Consider the following 21,874-nt stretch of genomic DNA (forward strand, 5'->3'; position numbering starts at 1 on the left):
GGACACTCTTTCACGAGCGCCGATGAAAGCAGATAAACTCGCCAGTGAACTGACCGTCTCGGAAGACTTGTCATTTGTTAAATCTTGTGTTCAAGGGCTTCGAACGGGCGACAATTTTGTTAACAGAGTGCGTGATGCTCAAAAGACGGACGTTGTTTGTCAAGCCTTGCTGAAGTTGTGTCGCGAAGACTGGCCAGAAAAACCAAAACTTCCTTGCTACATAGCTCCGTAATGGCTGGAACAGGCCGTAATTGTCGAATGCAATGGCATGTTGCTAAAGGGGACTAGATTGGTTGTACCTCAATGCCTAAGAAAAGAAGTACTAACCAAGCTCCATGATGGGCATCAGGGCATCTTAAAGACGAGAGCTTTGGCGAAAAAACTAGTCTGGTCGCCAGGCCTCGGCGAACAACTCGCATGGCAAGTAAAAGAACCTGTTACTTGTGTGCGATTCGTCACCCAGAGAGAAACAGAAGTAAACGTTTATTTTGAAATAGTGCCCCGAGCAATGCCCGGTGTCACCCTGAGGTGGGAGGGCTCCTTAGTCCAGGAACCCTCTGGCTTCTACTGCCCTCTTGGCCCTGGCGACGAGTTGTTGTTGGTCTTCCAGGTCCTCAAGGGCGAGCTTCGCCTCCCATGTTTCGGTTAGGTCTTCGTTCGTCCGTCCTGCTTCGTTATCAGTCGTGTGTTGTTGCAGATTACATCTGGCAATACACTGACATGCAAGAAGCAAGTGCGCCAGGGTGTCCCGTACGTTGCAAAGCGGGCACATAGAGCTATATCTCGTTGGGTAGAGATGGTGCATTAGGGCCCCATGTGTGTATGTGTTGCTTTGCAGGGGTCTCAGTGTTACGCTTTCCTTTTTTGTCAGTTTTGGGTGTGGTAGAGGGTATACTCATCGCTCCAGCCTGTAATGCTGGAGTAACAACAAGTAGGTGTTTTGAACAACTTCCGTCTCTTCAACGACGGGTCGAATGTCCTGTGGGCAGGAGGCAGCCTGGCTGACGTGCTCGCGGTCAGCCGCGTGGGCCGCTTCATTTCCCTGCAGACCCTTGTGTCCTGGCACCCATAATACACAAGTGTATGGGAGTGGAGTGCTTCGCCGTTTCAAAATATTGATCGCATTGGCTGAGATACGGCCCTTAGCAACACTCCTGCAGGTGGCTTGTGAGTCGGTGAAAATCACCGCGGCATCTGTACATGTTGTGATTGCTAGAACAATTGCCGATTCTTCTGCGGCGTCGGAATTGAGTGCGTTGACCGTGGCCGACGCTAATTCTCGGCCTTGAGAATCGACGACGCTGACAGCGTACACGTTTTTATGCGGATACTTGGCCGTGTCAGTGGAGCGGGCGTCCGGGTCTTGCTTGAACTTTCGTCGAATAGCGTTAGCTCTAGCCTTGCGTCTACTTTTGTGGAAAGTAGAATGCATGTTGCGTGGAATAGGTGGGATGGACAGCGACTCTCTAATGTACAGCGGGATGCGCTTTTTCCGGTCTGCATCGGCGATGGACGTGTCGCTGTAGTTGAGATACCGGAGCACCGAGCTCCCCGTGGGTGTCAGCTTGAGCCTCTCCAGCTGACTGTTCTAATGCGCTTCGATGAGATCTTGTTATGTGTTGTGGACACCCATCTTTAGGATACGTGTGGTAGAGGCCATTGGCGGAAGTCCCAGGGCTACTTTAGTGGCCTTTCTTATCATGACATTAAGTTTTTAAATTTCAGCGGTTTTCAAATTTAGGTACGGCTGTAATGCGGCTGGTGAACAGAGCTTGCATTATACGTAGCGTGTCGTGTTCTTTGAGTTCGTTTCGTTGATTCGCGATCTTGTTAGTGCCTGATACTGAAATCCGAGGACCCATACTTGGCTCTGCTTGCCTACAGGGCGACTCCAGGCCTCCTCGGCTCTAGCCCGGCGGAAATCCTTATGGGTCGGCGTATTCGGACAATAGTTTCAATGGCGCAGCAGCCCTGCGTTCTAGTGCAGCCACCGCTGCTTACTCTTGCGATCAAAGACAGAGCCAACAAAAAGTTGCAAGCACAGTACTACAACAAACGCCACTGAGCCAAGAAGTTAAATAAACTATCACCGGGTGATTCTGTTGGGGTTACGGATATGAAACCCAGAGGAACTGTGCTAGCGAGAGCCGCTGCTCTCCGTTCTTACATAATACGAACCGAGCATGGGGTTACGCTGCGGCGTAACAGACGAATGTTGAACCGCATGCCACTACAGGGGAAGCGTGAAGGCAGCTATGAGTTCCCAAACGAAAGCGAGTCAGCCGACTTGGTATCGACGGAAAGGGCGCCACCCACCGCCTCAACGTCAGCTTCAGTGCCTACAGATTCTGAGGCTGTGATTTCCACTTCAGTACCTTCTGATTCCGTGACTGTGACCAGGTCTGGCAGAGTGGTTAAGCGACGGGTTCGCTACGGTATTGATGAATAAGCTTTTGTTCGTGGTTCGTTACCACTAAGGGTTCTGGGTTTTGTTCATGTGTGAATGTTCTGAATTCCACACGCAAAACCACTGTTATTTTGCAAAAAGGGGGATATGCCGGAATGTGTTTCCCGTGTGCTGAAAGCGCGCTCCTACATGACGCGCCGATTCACCGTGCCTGGCCCATGTATGGAAACACGTGGTACTGACGTCACAGTTGCTACTTATACCGCTGCAAAATAAACGGCGGGGCTTTTCTTGCTTGCCTATCGCCTGGACTGCCGTCACCTCCTTTCTTTCACCGATCGCCGACTGATAGCGGCGGGCGCCGCTACGACACATTTGTTAAAACCTCGTCTCCAGCACCCACACCCTGTTTTCAATATTCTTGTATGAGTTAAGACTGAGATGTCGATGCGTGAGCAAGATCTCGAAAGTGTGTGCGACGCAACGATGCTGATTGGATCCAAACTGGCTTTTCTCCCTCCATGTTTTCACTAGACCCCACTTCGTGCACTTATTTTTATAAGTCTGTGAATCACAAGGATGTTTATTTAAACGCATAACTTTTTAACAGTTGTATAGGTGATTATTAGAATTGATCTTGCTGTTCCTCACAAATAAACCATGTAAGCAAAATCAAAAAGAATTTTTTTGTCTCTTTGCAATTGGCAGAAAAAACTTTACGCAATTTTCTTTTATAAGTTGACTCGTTTAAAGTATTTGATTCAACGACTAAAAAAACCCATTTTTAACGCATTTCAGGCAAGATATTGACCCTCGAACTGTCATTTTAATGACACACTCAATAATTCGGTCTCAATTGGTCCCAACTCTGTTAATTCAGACGATGCCTAGCGCGAAGCGTTGCGAATTTGCGGGGCAGAAGCTCGAAAACTATGTTCACGAACAACGCAAACATGGCGGTGCGGTGCACACCTCCATAGTCATCATTTTGAACTGCATGGTAACATTTGGAAAGCCAGGATGCTTCATGCCTGTCTGCTTGTCTCTCTGCATGTGAGACCTAGTTAACCGTTGGTGTTCGAAAAGGCGTCGTCACTGTCTGTAATCACATTGTTGGCGACTATGGCTTGAGTGGCTGTAACAAATTTCTTTCGATTACCTGCACAAAAAAAAAAAACTGTCACATGCGTGTGGTGTTGGTGATGGTGGCAGCAATTAGAGGATAGTGCAGAGCCTGTTTCATGCTAGTTACAACATGGGGGTCTGGCACTGCAGTTAAATTGTGAAAAGAGGCCTAGGATGGTTAAAACTGTGGCTTTTACGCTGCTCGTATGCAAATTAAGTACAAGATTTACCTATTCATTAAGTCAATGAAAACGCATTAGTGTTAGACATATGTTGGTTGCTTTCTTAATACTCTCGCTGTTTCGGAATTCAGTTCAAACATTTTTCTTGTCTGATGAAGTTCGAATTAACGAGCTTTTACTGCACTTATTGAACACGGGAAAATAATATAGTTATGCTGAGTAGCTAGTTGAAACTCGGTCACCTCAAACTGTTTAAGTGGAGAGCAATTACTGATGCACGATTTGGTCCGCCATGGCGGTATAGTAGTTACAGTGCATAGCTTCTGACCGGAAGGTAGGACGTTCAATACCAACTGTGACAGTCATATTTCGATGGCAGTGAAAGGCTCAAGGCCTATGTACTGTGCTATGTTGGCAAACATTAAGGGGGGACATAGGTCTTTAAAATTGTTTTTCTGTTTTTGGCTCAATCTTGACCAAACCTCACCATCTTGGACAGTTTTTCATGCTGATTTCAAATATGTAATTGTTTCTGAAATAGCTTCAGTGGATAAAAAGATATTAACATCTGTAACTTAATTAATTATGCACTTAATTGGGGGCTTTTTGTCAACTTAATCAAGCCAGATCCAAAAAATAAATGCATAGCCCCTATGCTGAGGGCTTTCTGTATGGGGTGATGCTATTTTTATTAATTTTTAGGCATTATATAGATAAGAAAACAGACCAGCACTTACAATGGATATTCTGTTCAATTTTCGCTCATTACTATCCATAATTGTAATTAACAGTATGCTTCTAGAGTAATCAAAATAGCATCACCCCATAGGTAATGTTATTACAAATAAAATGATACCAAGTTTGTCATTCTCAATCAACAGTAACATATAAAAAAACCCCTAAGGTTTAGTGTGGTGCACAAAAACATCGAACTGAGAAAAACGCATTTAAAGTTTCTAATAACTGTAACTTTTGCTAAAGTGAAGCTAGAGGAATAAAATTGGCACCGTTGTATAGCTCTACATTATGTGAGTATGGCTGTACCAAATGTGTCAATGCACCTTCCCAAAATATTTGCCACGGCTCATTTAAAAACTGTGTACTGGCCGTTGAATCAGTATAAGGAACCCAGTCTTCAACTTTGTGGCTGTTCTAGTGCACTGAAAACCAAAGGAACACATATGTTATATATAAAAACATCGCCCTTTTATACATAAAACACTATTTCAAGTAAAACACACATTTTTGTCCCAGATATCCTTACAATTCTACAGCATGCCAGGGCTGTATGCAGTGTCTCTTGCAGGCTTATGTCGCTTTGCAAGTGTTGCCTTTGTTGAACTGCTCTGCAGGTGCTCCCTCCGCGATTTGTGAAGCCGAGTAAAGTGAAGATTTGTGAAGCAGAGTAAAACGTCGTGTCGACACGACCTTGAATGGTTCCAGTAGTGCCGGATGACGATCCGATGACGTGATAATCCGACGAAGTGCTGCAGCTGGGCCGAATAGAGTGCACCGCTTCGGCAGGCATTCGCGCCAGCGAATCGTCGTCTGAATGTGCTGCCTCGGCAATAACAGGCACTTGCGCCAGCGAGTCGTTGTTTGAATGTGCTGCCTCTGCAATAACAGGCATTTCCGACAGCCCGTTGTCGTCAGAATGCGCTGCCTCAGCCATCTCCGGCGTTCTCGGCGGCGCGCAGGCCGCTCCCTTCTGCCGCGCATTCCACGCTCGCTTTCGTTTCCTGCCGAAAGCTTGACGAGTGTTCTTCTTCAGGCGAGCTTCCCAAGCCATGCCGGCGAAATGCAGAAAGGCGTATACGTCGGCGACGTCGGTACCCGAGCGGGTAGCAGACTAGATAACACGCACGAGAGCAGGCGCCGACGGAGCAAAACCAAACAAACAAAAAAAAAGAGCGAGCATTCGTGGCCGCGCCGCCGCGCCAGCCAATGGTAAGCGCGAGACGGGGGGGCTCGCCGGCGCGCGCGCGCTCTAGCCAATCAGCGGTCCGGCAGACGGCTTCGCAAAACGGGGGAGGGAAGTCGTTGTGTTGGAGCTACACCATTTTGAGAGCCCGCAAAACGCGCACAAAGGAACCAGCTTCAAAACAAGCCCAAGATGGCGCCAATCCGCCGGCTGCTTCGCTGGCGGCGCGCGCGGGAAGTTCGAACAAATTTTCTGTTTTGCGGGTTGTTTTGCGACTCCCGTGATGGTTTGAAAATAGATTTTAACCTATTTTTTTTTATCGAATTCAGCGTTAATAATTTGAGGAGAGGTGCTTATAGGTTCAAAGATTCGAAAAATGCGTTTTTCTCAAAATTGATTTTTTGGCCATTTTTTACTTTTCTAAGACCCGCGTCTCCCCTTAAAGAACACCCAATGGCCGACACTTCCGGAGCTCTCCTCTATGGTAATCCTCATAATCGTATTGTATGGTTTCGGCAGTTGAAGTTCTAGATGTTATTACTGCAGTGATGTCTCATTCATGTGCTATTTAAGGAAACCAGCCAATAAATGCAACATCTGAAAGTTCTACTGTCTATTGCAAGATCCAAAAGGCATCAAAGCAAGCTTGTGTGGGGACGAATTTGATACCAAAGCCTCGTGTGGTTTTTAGTTCTCTGGTTACTGATTTTTAATGCCGCTGCTGCTGCTGCTGCAGAGTCTTCATGGCTTTGGTCCTGTAACATGTTGCTTATGGCTTTTTCGAGTGTTATTTAAGCCTTTAACTGTTTCATTTTATTTAGTTTTTTATTTGAAAAGGTTATTCTTCTAAAAACTCATATTAAATATATTGCTTCTAAAAAGCAGATTTTGAATCATGAAGAGATATTAAAGCGTATTGAGTCAAATCAGCAAAGCAAAGTTTATTGTTCTTATCTTGTTAGAATGTTTTTCGATTCATTAAATGTTGTCATCGTCGAGAAACTGGCGAATATAACATGTCAACTCATCAAAGTAAACTGTGGTATTTGAATAATTAGCATCTGAAGAGTTTTCCAATGATGAAATGTGTCTTTTTAACAACGATGCACAAGTAATCCACTTGTCGCCTTCACTAGACAACATTTTTAAACAAAATTTGCGAATAGAACTTGCTAATGGTGGTTAGAATAAGAGAAATTTCAAAGCAACGGCTGTGTGTGAACAAGCAAACTAGCTTGGAAATGAACGAGTCTTGTTCAAGAGACCCACAGGCAGGTATCTCGAGCAGACAAGCCATACTTGTCAAGAATGGTCAAGCGGTTAATCTGGTATGCTGAAATATGAATGCTACGATTTTTGTAAATGCCAGTGAAAGCCCACTTCTGAGATTGCATTTTACAGTGTCATGTAGGAAATGTGATCATATCAGTCATTTGTAAAGGCATTGTAGCAACGGAAAAACCAGACACAAGTTTACATTTACAATGAAAATGGCAAAGCTGTATAGATTCACTAGAGCAGATGCGCCAATGTCGTCTTCCTCAGAAGTCCAGAAGCTGCTCGTGTTGCTCGCTTCGTTTTCCTTCTGTGGCCTTGCGGGCTATGAATAGTGACAGTGTATTATCCAATAGGATATGAGTGAGGAAAATAAAAGAATTAAAGTTAACAATATTGGATCAAGTAGGATAACGTTTATGTGTACTGTTCGATTCGCAAAAAGAAAAGCGTATTGTCCAGAAAATATATCATGCACAATTGTGCAAACGAAACTACAATGTAGTGGCCACATTTCACGATGAACGTTGTTTCTTTTAATTGATTATAGCCTCAATTACACATAGCTTTACCGAGAAAAGTGGGTAGTACATAAAATAAACTCTAAACAAGAACAAATAAAGCAACATCAGGGTAATAAAGATCACTGGACATATGAAGATTCAATGCTAGGCAACGCAACTGAATACAAGTGTGAGTATGATCAGAAACATGGGGCAAGCAAATATAAAAGACAGACATATGCATATATATATATATATATATATATATACACACTCAAAACTTTTTTTAACATTACTGGATATAACGAAACAATGAATATAACAAAGTAAATGAAATTTCTCTTGAAAATTCTCATCCTCTGAGAACCATGCATTTTAAACCTCGTAACAAAGTAAAATTGACCGGTAAATGAATATAACGAACTAAATTAGTTTATCAAATAGTTTATAGAAAAACCAGGCCGAAGTGTTTTAAGTATATTGTTTTCTGCGGAGTTTGACGCTCGTTCGGCCCTGCTTTTTCGAAACTCCCGTGCTGATCTTACAGCCACGACCCGCGCCGCCGAGAGATACGTCCTCCTCACACAGCCAGCGGAGAAGATTCTAGCCACTGTAGATTGAGGAAGCGCTCAGTGGGTCACATGACCGGGAAGCGGCACCGCGGTTACAGTGGCTAGTACAGTGGCTAGGCATTCTTGCCACTATACTGCGGTGAAAAGCGATTTCCCACTCACGACGGCAACGACTGCTTCTCTGCTGCTACCATGGCTGCTACCCTCTGCACCAAGAAAGGAGGACCCTTCACGACAGCTTTTTTTTTTTTAACCTCTTTCTGCGTGCTGCCTTGAAAGAAGGGTCTCTACGGGCAGAGATAGAAAAGGGAGATGCGTGGAACAGGCACGTTCGTCGCAGATCGGCATTTGAGAGAGAGCAAACAATCCGCCACAGTCATTTCTTCTTTTCCTTCTTTGCGCGCAGCGTTGAGAGGTGCCACCGCGGGGTTGGGCATGGTGCTGGGAGCGTTTTTGGAGCGCGGTATGTTTGAATTAATCGTCGCAAGTGCTTGCACGTTCGAATTACAGGGTGTTTTCCCCCATTGAAATACACATAGCTTTGACGGGACCTCAGCGTGAGTTTGAATTACCCGAAAGTTCGAATTATTAAGATTTGACTTAGTTTATTTCCGTGGCAGGCGTGGTCGCACAGCGGTACATCAGGCCACGAGGCAGTTTCCTTGTTTCCTTCTTTGCATGACTGTTATAATCGATGTAACGAAATAATTGTGGCTCCCCTTCAACGTCGTTATTGCAAAGTTTGAGTATGTGTGTGTGTGTGTGTGTGTATATATATATATATATATATATAGACTGTACGCTTCACATGTCGCATAAGTATTTCAATAGGAAATATAATTACGCATTGTAGTCATTGCTATTTGCGAACCCGTAACTGACAAAACAGGACGCTCAAGGTTGTGTACAGAAATTGCGTACACCTTGCAGGGGTGCAGCCGGGGATGTTTGACCACAAGCCAGCCAACTTAGAAGCGATGACAGCATTTGCCAAAGAAGTTGCATTGGCCATCAAGCCGAAATTCGTCTACGGACAGGCACAGCACTTGTTGAACAGGCAGCTCAACGGAACGGCGTTGGACTTCATGGCTGGAGTGCGCAAGGTGACGACATTCCAAGAAACATTTGAAAGAAAGCAGTACTTTTATTATTCAGTGAAACATGGTAACTTATACGGAGTCCTCTATTCGCAAAGTTGACGTTAGACCTTTTTTGTGAATGACATCCAGAGCACCGAGTGCTTTCAAGTTTTAAAATAAGTTTTGTTGAATTTTCATGCAAACTTGCTGTGTTTGTGACCTCAAGCTGGCTAATTTTAAATATGTGCTCAGCATTTCTACAGAGTAAACATTGACATATCGAAATGATGGTGAACTCTAGAGTGAGTGCATATTAGTAAAAATAGTGCTTTTATGAATTTTTTACCAGATAATAAAATTGCAAACACAAGAGAAAGCATTTGTAACTTCTAAAAAAGAAACATTAAAAGAGATTTTGTAAGACATTTGGGGACATTGAAATAATCATTTCGTGGATTTAAACACTCAAGGCTTAACCAGTATAGTAAGACAAGATCTGTGATGATGGCCATAGTGCTGCCAGAGATAGCTTGTTGTCGTCGAGTTCTGTGGTTATAAGAAAACAGCAAACAAAAGTATTCACATTGGAAGAACGCCTGAAAAAATCTACCCAAAGTCTCCATTAGAGTTGTCCATGTCAAGCGTACGTGGCGAGCTTCGTTGGGGGTGGTGGCCGCCCCTAGAACGTTGTTTTGAGGTTACGTTGGCACGGCATCTTTCACTTTCTACCTAGCACTCGTGTGCGTGCGTAGAATGCTCTCCAACAGGGCACACGTCCCGTAATCACCCAAATGCATGTATGGCACAAAAATTTCGCCGAGTTCGGTTTTTCTTAAGCATGCCCAAATAGTAAAATTTAGGTTGGAAGAAATACTGATCTCGTTAAATACTTTCTGTTTGAATTTGAATAGTATATAACATGTATTGCAGAGAAGAATGAGTATTTGTCGTGAACCAACTGACTTGCACAATGTTTTTTTTTTAGGGGCGAAGCTCCTTAAGACCTCACGATGTCCGCCGTCTCCCGTCTGTCCGTAACACGTCTTCATCTGTCTTACATTTCTGAACCATTTTCCATGCAACCTTCAACTTATAAGCTACAGAGGGCGTTCGTGGTAACCGTTTTGCATGTAACCTTCAACTCATAAGCAACAGAGGGCGCTGTGGTTAATTGTAGATGTGATGGCGCTGCTGTCAACGCTATATATATATAACCACGTTCCATACCACACAATCTCTTCTCTCATATGGACGAAGACGAACGCAGGAAAGCGCGCCGTGCTAAGTATCAGCGTCGCCGTCGACGGGAAGCTACCACGAAGACAAAAGAGAAGGAAGCGATTGCAGAGGCGACGGCGACAACAAAGTTCTACACCACAGACCTGGGCTAAAGAAGCAAAGGCTAAGCGGGAAAAACGCCAAGCTGATGCGCAGTTGAGACAACTTGAAGCGGATGCAAGGCGGCAATACCGACAAGAACATTCCACACCAAAGACGATAGCTAATGAAGCTGTGATTATGAAGTAAAAACGTAACCCGGAACTCGGAACCTCATATCAGCTATAAAGAAGAATCACCGCTCTATCACTATCGGTCTCGGCACTATCTCTTTGAATAAAAAAATATATAAGTGTCACAACCACAATCAGTCTCAGTACTATCTCAACTTTAATCACAATAATCACCTCCGAAAGCTTCGCCCCATAATTATCTTCAAGCAGCTTGAAATGCAGTGATTTTTAATTGGGGCCCCGCCGTGGTGGTCTAGTGGCTAAGGTACTCGGCTGCTGACCCGCAGGTCGCGGGTTCGAATCCCGGCTGCGGCGGCTGCATTTCCGATGGAGGCGGAAATGTTGTAGGCCCGTGTGCTCAGATTTGGGTGCACGTTAAAGAACCCCAGGTGGTCAAAATTTCCGGAGTCCTCCACTACGGCGTCTCTCATAATCATATGATGGTTTTGGGACGTTAAACCCCACATATCAATCAATCAATTTTTAATTGGGACAGTGCATGTGCGTCTTTCTATTTCTGGTTGAAAGTGAAGTGGGAGAAACTTCACCTGTTAGTGGGATTTGAATTTCAGTAAAGTTATGTGGTAACCAGTAAAATGTGTTACATTTCAAAAATTTCCCTACTCGGAGCAAAAAAACTCGTAGCCTTCAAATAGTTTCATGGCAGTGTGGTTTTTCTGGTTAAAGATGTTTTCACAACGTAGAACTCCTACACAGCAGTGAAACCACCTTTGCAAGAGAGTTAATGCGGTAAACATACGCCTATTTGTTCGTTCCAAATACTTGAAATTTCGAGTAATTTAAGATTGTGTTGAAGTGAATTGGAGTACTGTAATATTTGTTCAAACAGTCGAAGTGCTCGAATATTCGCACGTGCTCACTATCTGTGCATTGTCTGGGTGTCTAAACTTTCTACTGCTACCTACAGGTCCCATTCTCTGTGTCTATTGGCCTCTGGGAAGGCCTCGTCAGTTCCACGGGGTCCGACTGCTTCCGGCAGCTGAATCCTGATGGCGCTTTGCTCAAGGTAAGCTATATGCTACTCACATAATTAGTTTTCAGCTATAGTCGTATAGTAAGTCTGTGATGTAGTGAGTAGTACAGATATAAAACCATTATCTTGCTACTACAGTAGACTCTCACTAAACGGAAGTCTCTTAACTAAACGAAATTGCTGGTTACATGGAACAAATGTCCGCAGTATGACTGGTTTTTTGCTTGAATTTTACACTCTTACGTGGCTGGCGTTAGTTGTCCACCACTTTTTCTCAATGAAAAATCATAAGTTTTTCAAGATCCTCGTATCTAAACCGAGCCCGTAATTCGATGCAGAAAAGTTTAAAAAAAAGCAGTCGGCCAGGATTCGAATAAACACGGAAAGTGGTCGTGGCAATGCTGTGGTTTGAAACTGTTGTTTTTCTATCTGTTGTAAAGTGAGGCGTATGTAAACACTAGGTGAAGCGAACGGTATGCTATGGTTAGTCACGATATACATTTTGGCCAAATCTTCGCTTAAGCTCTCTCGACTGCATTCGTTACCGGTAAAAAAAAAAAAAAAACGCCAGACCTGCGTGGAAGGCACACCACAATCACAGTGAAAGGTAGTAGAGCGGCCTTTTAGAGTCTTTTCTACACACTCATTAGATAACTGCTGCTAGCACGCTTGCTTGATAACCACTACGGCATAAATAATAAGATTTTTGTGTAGGAGTCTGGAATTCGCTATGCTATTTTTCGTCATTCTTCTGAAAAGTGTGGTATGCATTAAACGCTTGCAAGGAATTTTGCGCCTAGTGTTCAAGCAGTGGCTGACGAGGAGGAGGAATCATGGCTGAAATGGGTATGTGTCAGTTAATTGCTTTCTCGACATCAAGCCTGGCTAAGGCAAGTTTGCTAACATGTCCCAAGCACCGGTGTGGCTCACTGGTAGAATACTGGGCTGGCACCCAGTGGACCCATTTCCGAGCCCCATTATGTCATCAGAGCTAGTTCTTTATTCTAATTTCGCGCAACGTGGTTACGGACAATGGCAGTGGCGGACAACTGCGCATGACCTGAGTTGTGATCTCGTAACAGCTTTCACTGTGAGCTAGCATGCGAGATGCTTAACCATGGCACTGCCTCCAAGGAGTTTCAATAAATGTTCATTCGGAGTGTCAAATCACATACGCGTAGCACATTTATAGGACACTTTTTGACGTCAGACCGATGACTAAAATTGGTTTTTTCAAGTAGCAGCGCCACATGGGCGATGCACTTGTATTGTTTCAACCACTGCAAGTCATTTAGTTCTAGCAGCAAGTTGAACAACACAGAAAAAGCTCAGCTGCAAGGACAGCCGACCATGGAACGGGATCCTGCTTCAAAATGCAGACCGCGCAGCAGCTCACCCAGGAAGCGGCTCTTTATGTCACGGCTAGCGAGCATGCCACTGTTGCTCCACTCTAAGGCCACTCGCTCGTTTATAAAAATATTCTGTTGTAAACTTAAATTTTGCCAGCTCTTTTGTGAACATACACGGATCAACCCACACAACACAGATAATGCTGAGAAATTGGGTGTTATGGCCCCGTTAAGATACATTTGTTACGCAGGAGGTTCAGTTCACCTAAACTGCAATGTATCTCGCTCGTTCTTAGCCACTAGTTGACTCAACTGTAAAATAACGCAGGAACTTCGGACTAAATTATGCAAAGCTTGGCGCGTCAAAGCTGGTCGGTTCTTGGCTCATCGTGCTGCAGCAAAGGAACTGCAATGTCGACAGTGATTAGACCTGGTATGCTTGGCTGAATAAGCGGCAGCGAAGACACAATGGTGGGTGGATACGGAAAATGCTCGAAGCTCACCACTCCGAATGTGTTGAATCACGGTCGCTGAGCCACCGTGTCAGAAACTGCAGCACTTGCTTTGGCAGTGGCGCAGAGGGATATTTTGTTAACAGACCTCTTACTGGCCAGCTTTAGCAGCTTCACTATTAAAAACAAGTCTGCAAAATTATGTACAAAGTGCCTCAAAGGGCTAACACTATGACTAAAAAAAAATGCTTGAGTGGGACTTGTTTTCTTTTTCCACCCCACATGTAAGGCTAGGTGAGGTTAGGTTATGTGAAAGAAACATGCGGGCTGCATTGCTGTTCGGGTGCAAAAAAAGAAAGAAAGAAATCTGTTTTTTTTTTCTGAAAAAGCTTGCTTTGTTTTTTTAGAAAACTCTGAAAGAGCTGCACCCATTGTATGCGGCCATGTTCTTGCACTTGATACAATGGAAGGAGCAGCAATCACGCCATGCCTTCAGCATAGAGGTATGTGTGCATTTCCTTTATGCCCTGCACTATGACAGTAGTGAGAACGATTCCGGTCGACCACTGTGGCTCTTATGTGGATATACAGTTAAACCTGGATATAACGAAACTCATAAATTCCCAGAAAAATTCTTTATAAAGAGGATTTCGCTATAAGCAGTTCAGCACGAAAATTTGGAAAATAAACGCGCAAATTAAGGAAAAGGCGATCTGAAAGCAGAGCTAACCCAAGACACTCATTTTACAATAAAAGACTGCGTTATTATTGCAATACCAATTATATGGACGCTTTCGGCGAGTTTTTGCTGTCGTAGCCATGTTTCGTAACAAGTCCCAATTGATAACATTTTCTCGTGCATCGTAACTTTCACGAGCGAGTAAAAGCGCGCGAGCGCTGCGGAGGCAGAGATCAAATGAATCTGCCCATTCCTATCGCCTGGAAAGTGCATAAGATAACATCTCGCGCGTGTTAGGACTGCCACTGAATGCTCAAACAGAAAGTAAACCACCCTTCTTGAATGAGAGTGAAACAAGGTGGGGAGGGGGAGGATAATCGCTCGAGTAGTAATAATGAACTTGGATTTTAGGGTGGTCGCGATCGCTGGCGTTCTTGTTATCACGGCGAGTATCAGTACGGTTTCAACACGAAAGGACTGTGTCAAAAGAGCACTTCTCCTTGGAGCGGCCGTATTTGCTCACACCAGCGTTTTGTAGGAGTTCTGCGATATTGGATCCAAAAGAGTTGGGTGCCAGCCTTACTTCTTATAACATTCTAATTTTTTGCTATCGTGCTCATTGCATTCCATTCAACACGCCGTCATGTTGTTGCCAGATCTAATCGGCTAATCGCGAAAGCTACCAGCCTGCGAACTCCCGACGCGGCGCAAGGCGGAAGCGCGTGACGAGTCAACTTCTGAATATCCATTCTCACCGTAGTCTCGGAGAGTTTCCATCAATGCCTAATCTGACATCCCCTCGGTGAAGACACGGTTGTCCGAAATAAAGAAAAGTCAGTTTCATCACAAGGGTGAAGCAATGCGAGAGTAACAACTTGAAATTAACGCTGAGAACAGCAAGCAAATCGAAACGGGCGATATGCTGCTCATGCACAAATGATGCTTGAAAACAACATATACAGGACGAGAGCAAATTAACAACATTTACCGCACAACACTTAACGCGCTGTTTAAACAAAAACGAGGCACGAAACGTAGTCACAGGTACAGATTGAGTGCGAACCAACAATGTGCCCCACTTGTTACTTTGCAATGTTTCAAAAGTGCACTCTTTTTGCAAACGGTGCCTGTCCTGCAAGTGAAGTGATCTTTGTGTGCCCGGCAACTAAGCGCAATTGTCTCGGTCGTAGGCACGCGATTGTCTTCATTGAAGGATAAGCACGCTCGCACAAGTGCCTAACCCCCCCTTCCTTCCACGGGGAGATAAGCGCGCGTTAGCGCATCGAGGCAAACTGGGCGCCATGTGCGGGTGGACTTCTGTTTTCTTTCTTGAGTTTTCATATATATGTGAATGGTGGCGGCGACGGCAAAAAACTAGCCGAGACTGTCCATATAATTGCAATAATAAAAAAAAAAAGCAAAGCTTAACGTCATCAGAGGCTGCACCATGCGCGTGCAGTGAAACAGTGCATGCATGCACGGCATTTAAAATGAAGAGTGAAGACACGGACACCGCGGAAAACTATTCGGTAAAGCGCCCTCCATGTGCAGCGCGGCCCTGCATATGTGACGTTAACTATACTCGGCGACTACTTTTCTTGGCACTGAAGGGAAAGCTATGGTGGCGGAGCTTTTGCACATGTAACACTATGCGAAGTCGTCCGTTTTGGCACGCGTCTCGTTACACTATGGAAAATGATGGAGCACAATCAGCGTTTCATGTAGTCGCAGATGCTGCTTAGCGTTAGAGATGCACGTAAAAAAGCGGGACTTTCTCGTGCGTTCAAAAACGCGAAGTCACAATGAATAAATAAAGTAAATACGACTATCTTAATGGTGGGAGCTGCGTCCTGTCTGAAATTCCTTCACGTAGAAAATAAAGAGGGAACTGCTATATTTCACGGTGAAAATACGGGCGCTGTTGTGGAACTACATTCACTGGCGATAGGATGTTTGCGATTTGGCTCTATAGTCTTCGCTCCAATGCCAAGAAAAGTTGTCATCGAGTATAAAAGCGTGGCACTGCCAACATGCAAGAGTAGTTTTCTTTTTTTTTTTTAGGAGTGATGGGGGGGGGGACACACAACCGTGCACGCCGGCTCGTGGGGTGCAGGCCCGCCTCGAGCTCACCCACCCGTGCCCCATAACGAGCGATTGCTCTCACCTGGTGCGCCGTGCGCGCCGCCACCGCCGCTTCGCGCTTTGTCGGCGGCGGGGCAGTCGCCGAAAATGCATGCTCGTACCAAAATGCGGAGTAAAATCCCTAGCTTGTTCGTGGGGAAAATTCGTTATATTAAGGTCGCAAATACATGTGCTTCTACGGAGCAACAGTGGGTAGTAGAAAAACTTCGTTATATCGAGGAATTTGTTATGTGAAGGTTTGTTATAAGCAGGTTTAACTATATTGGAAATGGCTGAAGTGTGATTACTTGGAACACGGTTCAATTTGAACCACATCTTCTTGGAACCCTTTCAACTTACAATATATTATGGGTCTAGAATGCATTCTATTTATAATAATGAATGAAAATGAAGTGAAATATTTATTTTCATGCATTGTTCATGAAAGATAGTGGGAGTAGAACATTTCAACCAGCCTGACAGTCTTCTACTACCTACGATACGGTTTCAAACGCTGTGATATCTAAATAATAAAATGAAAAGATGAAATATGAAGTGTTAAAAAAGGGTAGACATTACAATATCAGTGACTCAGAATCATTACAGAATGTAAAAGTTAACAGGATGCAGTAGTTATTCAACAAACATGACAGTACCAAGCAGAATAGATAAAGTATTTACATGATTGCGGGTCAACTCATTTTATTTTAGGTTGAATTTAAAAGTCAAGAGGTCAACACGCAGTTGAAATTGAAAGCAGTACCTCTATTTTCTCCAGGGTGAGTTATGAATCTGGAAAGTTTGTGGCATGTTAGGAAAATCGACCTTCCTGTTGAGTAGAAAAAGGGGTTTATTTAGAATAAACTGCAGCCCAACTTTGTGGGTTGCTGCTGCAGCACGGGATTTCAAGGCCAGCACAGATTGTCGTCTTCTTCGTCTATTTTCTTCCAACGAACTGCCCTGCATGCAGAATTTTGCAAAAAGTTCGATTCCAGTAGGTACAGATGCTGAAAGGCCAGTTTCACAGTAGCTCCACCCGATAGTCTGCGGAGCTCCATTATCAAAAAAATCGGTAGTTTCTGTGGCGCTCTTAACCAGTGTAAACGGTGCATTGGTCTTTGGCTTTGTGTTGTTCTCATTTCCGAAAGGCATCTGTTGAATTATGAATCAATGTTCTCAGGAAGGCATGCTGCGCCAGTTATCATTTCTTTTGCATTGAAGGTGCCCTTAAACGCATTCTTTTGCTTGCGCTTGGAGGCATGTTGTAGTAGCCAAGCTGTGATGCGGTTGGTAGAGTATTGTGGCCATTCTAGGTCTTCAGGAGCAAGCCATTTGTGTTCTGCCCACTGGTCAAGGAAGGATCCATGACCCCATGCTTTTCTTAGACTCGTACCTCCTGATCTTCATGGTTCTTCATCTTCACTGTGAAAAAGTTAAACACGCCGAGAGTGTCGTCTAGGCGAGATGTTGCTTGTGGTGTGAAGGTTTGTTGCCGTTTCTTTCTGGTTCTTCGCTGCGAAAATTTGGCAGCGTTCCTCCGATTTGATGACAATACGCTGGGGTCAGGATGCCGTACCATTGCCAAGGCTGTCAATACTTTTAGTTTTCCGACATGCAACTCTGGAGGCCGCATAGACTGTGTGTCAAAAAAGCGTAGATGATTCGAAGCCAACTTCTCTACCTTCATGTAGGCACACGGTATCTCGTTCACTTCTAATCAAAACTTGGACGCATCTTTGACTGAAACTGCTTCTGCGTCTGATTCTCATGACTTCTAAGTCCCCATAGTTCTCTTTTGTGATCTTATGGTTGGTCACTAACGCTTTGAGTATGATGACCTTGTTGCAATACGTGGCATCAGCGCAAAAGGTTGCAGGTTCATGTAGCATCCATCAAAGGTTGATCTCAGTGCCTTTGAGTCCGTTGTCCGAATTCTGCATATTTCCAGGGACAAATGACTAGTAATAGTCACTGCCGATTAAGACATAGATCACATTTGGGCTTTCAGCTTGATTAATATCAAAGAAGTAATAGCCTTGCTGTTCAAGCTTTTCGATGAAGTCTTTATGCGGTCATGGATTAGACCGGTCACAGATGTTTGTCTTGATGAGTACTTCAATCAATTGTGGCGTTCCACTACTCTGTGAACTTAGAGTGACGAGCATGCGCTGGAAAGTTCTCTCATCATGTTGCCCTCGGAAGTATCCTACGGCAAAGCTCTTGTGATAAAGTACTCGATAACGCAATTCCTCTGCCAATCGCTTCGTCACCAATCTGCGCTGACTGCCTCCGTCGAAAACTCGAACTAGGCGTTTGTTTCCTTGTCCGGCTGCCCAAGCATTAGCTGTTTGAAGGAAGACATGCCATCTAAAGCTGCCAGTTCCAATCATTTCTCGCTGCCTCGGCACTGTTGACGCTTGGGGACTTTTAATCGAATTCAGCAACCGAGGGTCGCACATTGTTTTGGCATGGCATCGATGGCACTTTGTACATGTAATGTTCGTTCTGCAATTCTTTGCCAAATGATGCTGCAAAGTACAGAGGAAACATTGACCTGCATTTAGTATCTCTTTTTTTTTTACTTCAGAGAAATCGGACAGTTGCACTGCTCTGTGTTATGGGTGTTTGCCTCACAAAAAAAGCATCTGTTCTTTCGTGGAGTTGGTTTTACAGATGAGGTCAAACACTCCGTGGTTGATCGATGTCGCTAAGAGGATGTTGCTAGTGCGAGAATCTTTAACCAGGCTTTTCGATGCATCCTCTCTTACAGAAATGTGCAGGGCTGTTTGTTCTTGAGCCTCTATTTCTGTTGAAGTAAAAAGCAGTAAAGACTGAATCCTCGCCTCCTGTTCCTGGGCGTGCCGCACCTGGCCGGTGTCCTCTGTTCGCAAGTTCTGCAGTGGTCTTGTTGAAATCGAGGGCGATATCGTAAAGAAGCGACTTCAGCAAGATGGGTTAGAACATCGTGGATTGTCCTCTGATACTACGAGAGTCTTGTGGGCATGCATTCGAAATTGGGCCGTGTCGTAAAGGTCTTGAAGTCCTCGATCATTGGATGACTGCATGAGCCACATGTCGATGAGTCGCTGCATGCAAGGCTGAATGATGACGACGGTCTTGGCGAAGCGTTGTTTTAAAATGTCCAGGGCTTCAGAATAGCTGCTTGCCGTTGCTGGAAGTCCGGCGACAGCCGATGCCGCATCACCGGTCAGAACTGAACGTAGGTAGGCGAACCGGTCTACGTTGGTGAGCCCACTGTTATTCTGAATCAATTGATTAAACAGCTCCAAAAAAGGTGTTCATGGTGACAGTAGACCACCGAACTTCATGAGGTCGATTTTCAGAAGTTGAGTGGCGAGCTGGGGCATGCGTCGAATGCGTTCACTAGGTGTCGCCGGTAGTCTCGGTTCTGAGACTCTTGCAACTGCCGTATACATTACTTGAGTTTCACTGACGTAGTTGTGGCTCAATCATTATAATCGGCAACCCGGTCAAACTCTACCTCCGCTTTTGTGGTTGACAGCAGAAGGACGATGTCGCAGTCGGTTGCCTTCAAGTCGATGTGAAGCTGGTTGAGGCTTTCGTTGAGAATACAAGGCTCCTCTTCCGTAATGCTTACTTATTTACTTGAGCGTTGGTTCTGCCTCCTTTATAACGTGTGTTGATTGAGCTCTCTCAGATTTACGCTTCAGTTTGAGAGCATCCATGTTGCGTTTACCCGTTGAGCAGTTGTAAGTTGGTACATTGAATCCGTAAGCCGAAAGACAGTTATCCTACGGTCATTGATGTTGTTCACTGTTCGTAAGTTTCCGCAACACTTGAAGAAAATCAAGCCTTCTGTTGAGTAGAGAAATGGGTTGCTTTACAATAAACTGCAGCCCGACTCCATGAATTGCTGCAGCAGCGCGTGATTTGAACGCCAGCACAGATTGTTGTCTCCTTCGTCAATCTTCTTCCTACAGCATGTTTACAACAATACATTTGCTTTCCAACTTTACCTCTAGCAAATAATTATTTCACATGCTCATTCTTAGGAATCTTTTTCTTTTTTTTAAAGTTCATGAAGCTGCTGTTTGCTGTCAGTACTTCTGCTGGTAACTGGAAAGTTGGCTCTTCCTTCAACAATCAACGTTTCCTATTCAGTGGTCTATCATCGTTTTCAATGTGTCGCTTGTAGATGGAAGAACATTTTTTCTAATCGGCCATGGCAGAGCTGACGATGAACAGCAGTAAAATGTCAATTTGTTTGGGGGGGTGCCGGTAACTGATAAGAGAGTTTCAAATTTCAATGCATTTTTATTAGGCTCGTGCAAATAGTGAATTTTAGGTTCGAAGCAAATAGTGATATTGATCAAATAATTTCGAATCGAATTCGAATGGTATGTATTTCGCATGTTACCGTATTTTTGCTGGTATAACCCGCCCCTACATATAATCTGCACCCCCACTTTCAGAAAGATTAAAAAAAAATCCTCGCGTATTGCCCGCACATTTGATATACAGGAAAGGCTGTACAATGCTCAGGGTAGGCACCGGTCTTGGGGCCACGAAATGACCTACGGTCGCGGGGTGCGGCTTGTAGGCTCTCTTTCTTCTTTCTCCACAGTCGCACGCAGGACTGTCCACATCTTGCCGTCTTCCCACTTCGCGATTTCCGAATTCCTCGGCGACGGCTTTTGCTGTGCCGTGTGAAGGACTGCCGCCGTGCGCTACTCATGGTGACAGAACAGATCGACTTAGGCTTCCACGACTTAGCACTACTCCTACTAAACAACAGAGCGTCAAAAAGTAGTACATAAATTTACTGATAATATCTCTATAGGCACTATATTATCTCATTTGCCTTGCTGAAATAAATACTGCTTTATTTATTATGGAACTCAAACTTTTGCGGGAAGTCGTAGGTAAGATACAGGTATTGTTCACTTTGCAAAAATGCCTTCCTTTTCTTTCTATTTCTTAGACAGCACCACCTTTTGCGGAAACCGCCTCCGTAGCCTTCGTTACACTGTTAAGGGGCTTCACAGCACAACACGCATTGCTGTGAAGCAGCACTATAGGAAACATCCCGCGTATTATTCGCAGCTCCACTTTGCACTAAAATTTTTGGGTTTTTGGTGCGGATTATACGCGCAAAAATACGGTATGTTCATCTGTCTGTGTTCGTACATGTGTTCGTCTGCTGTCTTTGTGTCCGTCTGTCTGTCACTACCGCTACCTGCTGAGTGTGTCATACCGTATTTTTGCGCGTATAACCCGCCCCTGCATATAATCCGCACCCCCACTTCCAGCTCACCGAGAAAAAAAACAAAACAAAAATCCTCGCTTATTGCCCGCACATTTGATATACAGGAAAGGCTGTATAAAAGCTACTACTCAAGCAACATAGCACATATGTAGACAGAAAAAGCTTTATTTAGCAAGCAGAATACGCTGTCTGCAAGGCCAGTCACAATTCGCTCACTGTCGCTGCTCTCGCTAGAGCTATCACTTGAGCCGCAGTCCTCAGTATTATGCACAAGGTCATCTTCGGTTCCATCCATGTTGTTTGTGATGCAGCATATCTTGAAACTTTTTCGCACCATCTCACCTGGAATGGCCTTCCATGCCTCGACAATCCACTTGCAGAATAGGGCAATATCAGGCCTTCGGACTCGTCCTGTCGGCGTCAAGTCGTAGCAGCCTTTGGCCATCCACTCGGCGT

At 44.6% G+C, this 21,874-nt stretch overlaps 1 protein-coding gene across 1 annotated transcript in view; it reads left to right on the plus strand.

Annotated features, from left to right (window-relative positions):
- Window positions 1-21,874, plus strand: part of LOC119182179 (uncharacterized) — a 52,690-nt gene that overhangs the window by 15,890 nt on the left and 14,926 nt on the right. Inside the window, exons 4-6 of the mRNA XM_037433265.2 lie at window positions 8,916-9,088; window positions 11,504-11,602; window positions 13,778-13,873. Of these exons, the coding sequence (XP_037289162.2) occupies window positions 8,916-9,088; window positions 11,504-11,602; window positions 13,778-13,873 (368 nt within the window). The remainder of the gene's footprint in view (window positions 1-8,915; window positions 9,089-11,503; window positions 11,603-13,777; window positions 13,874-21,874) is intronic.

This window comes from Rhipicephalus microplus, chromosome 6 (genome assembly GCF_043290135.1).
Source record: "Rhipicephalus microplus isolate Deutch F79 chromosome 6, USDA_Rmic, whole genome shotgun sequence".
NCBI lineage: Eukaryota > Metazoa > Arthropoda > Arachnida > Ixodida > Ixodidae > Rhipicephalus > Rhipicephalus microplus.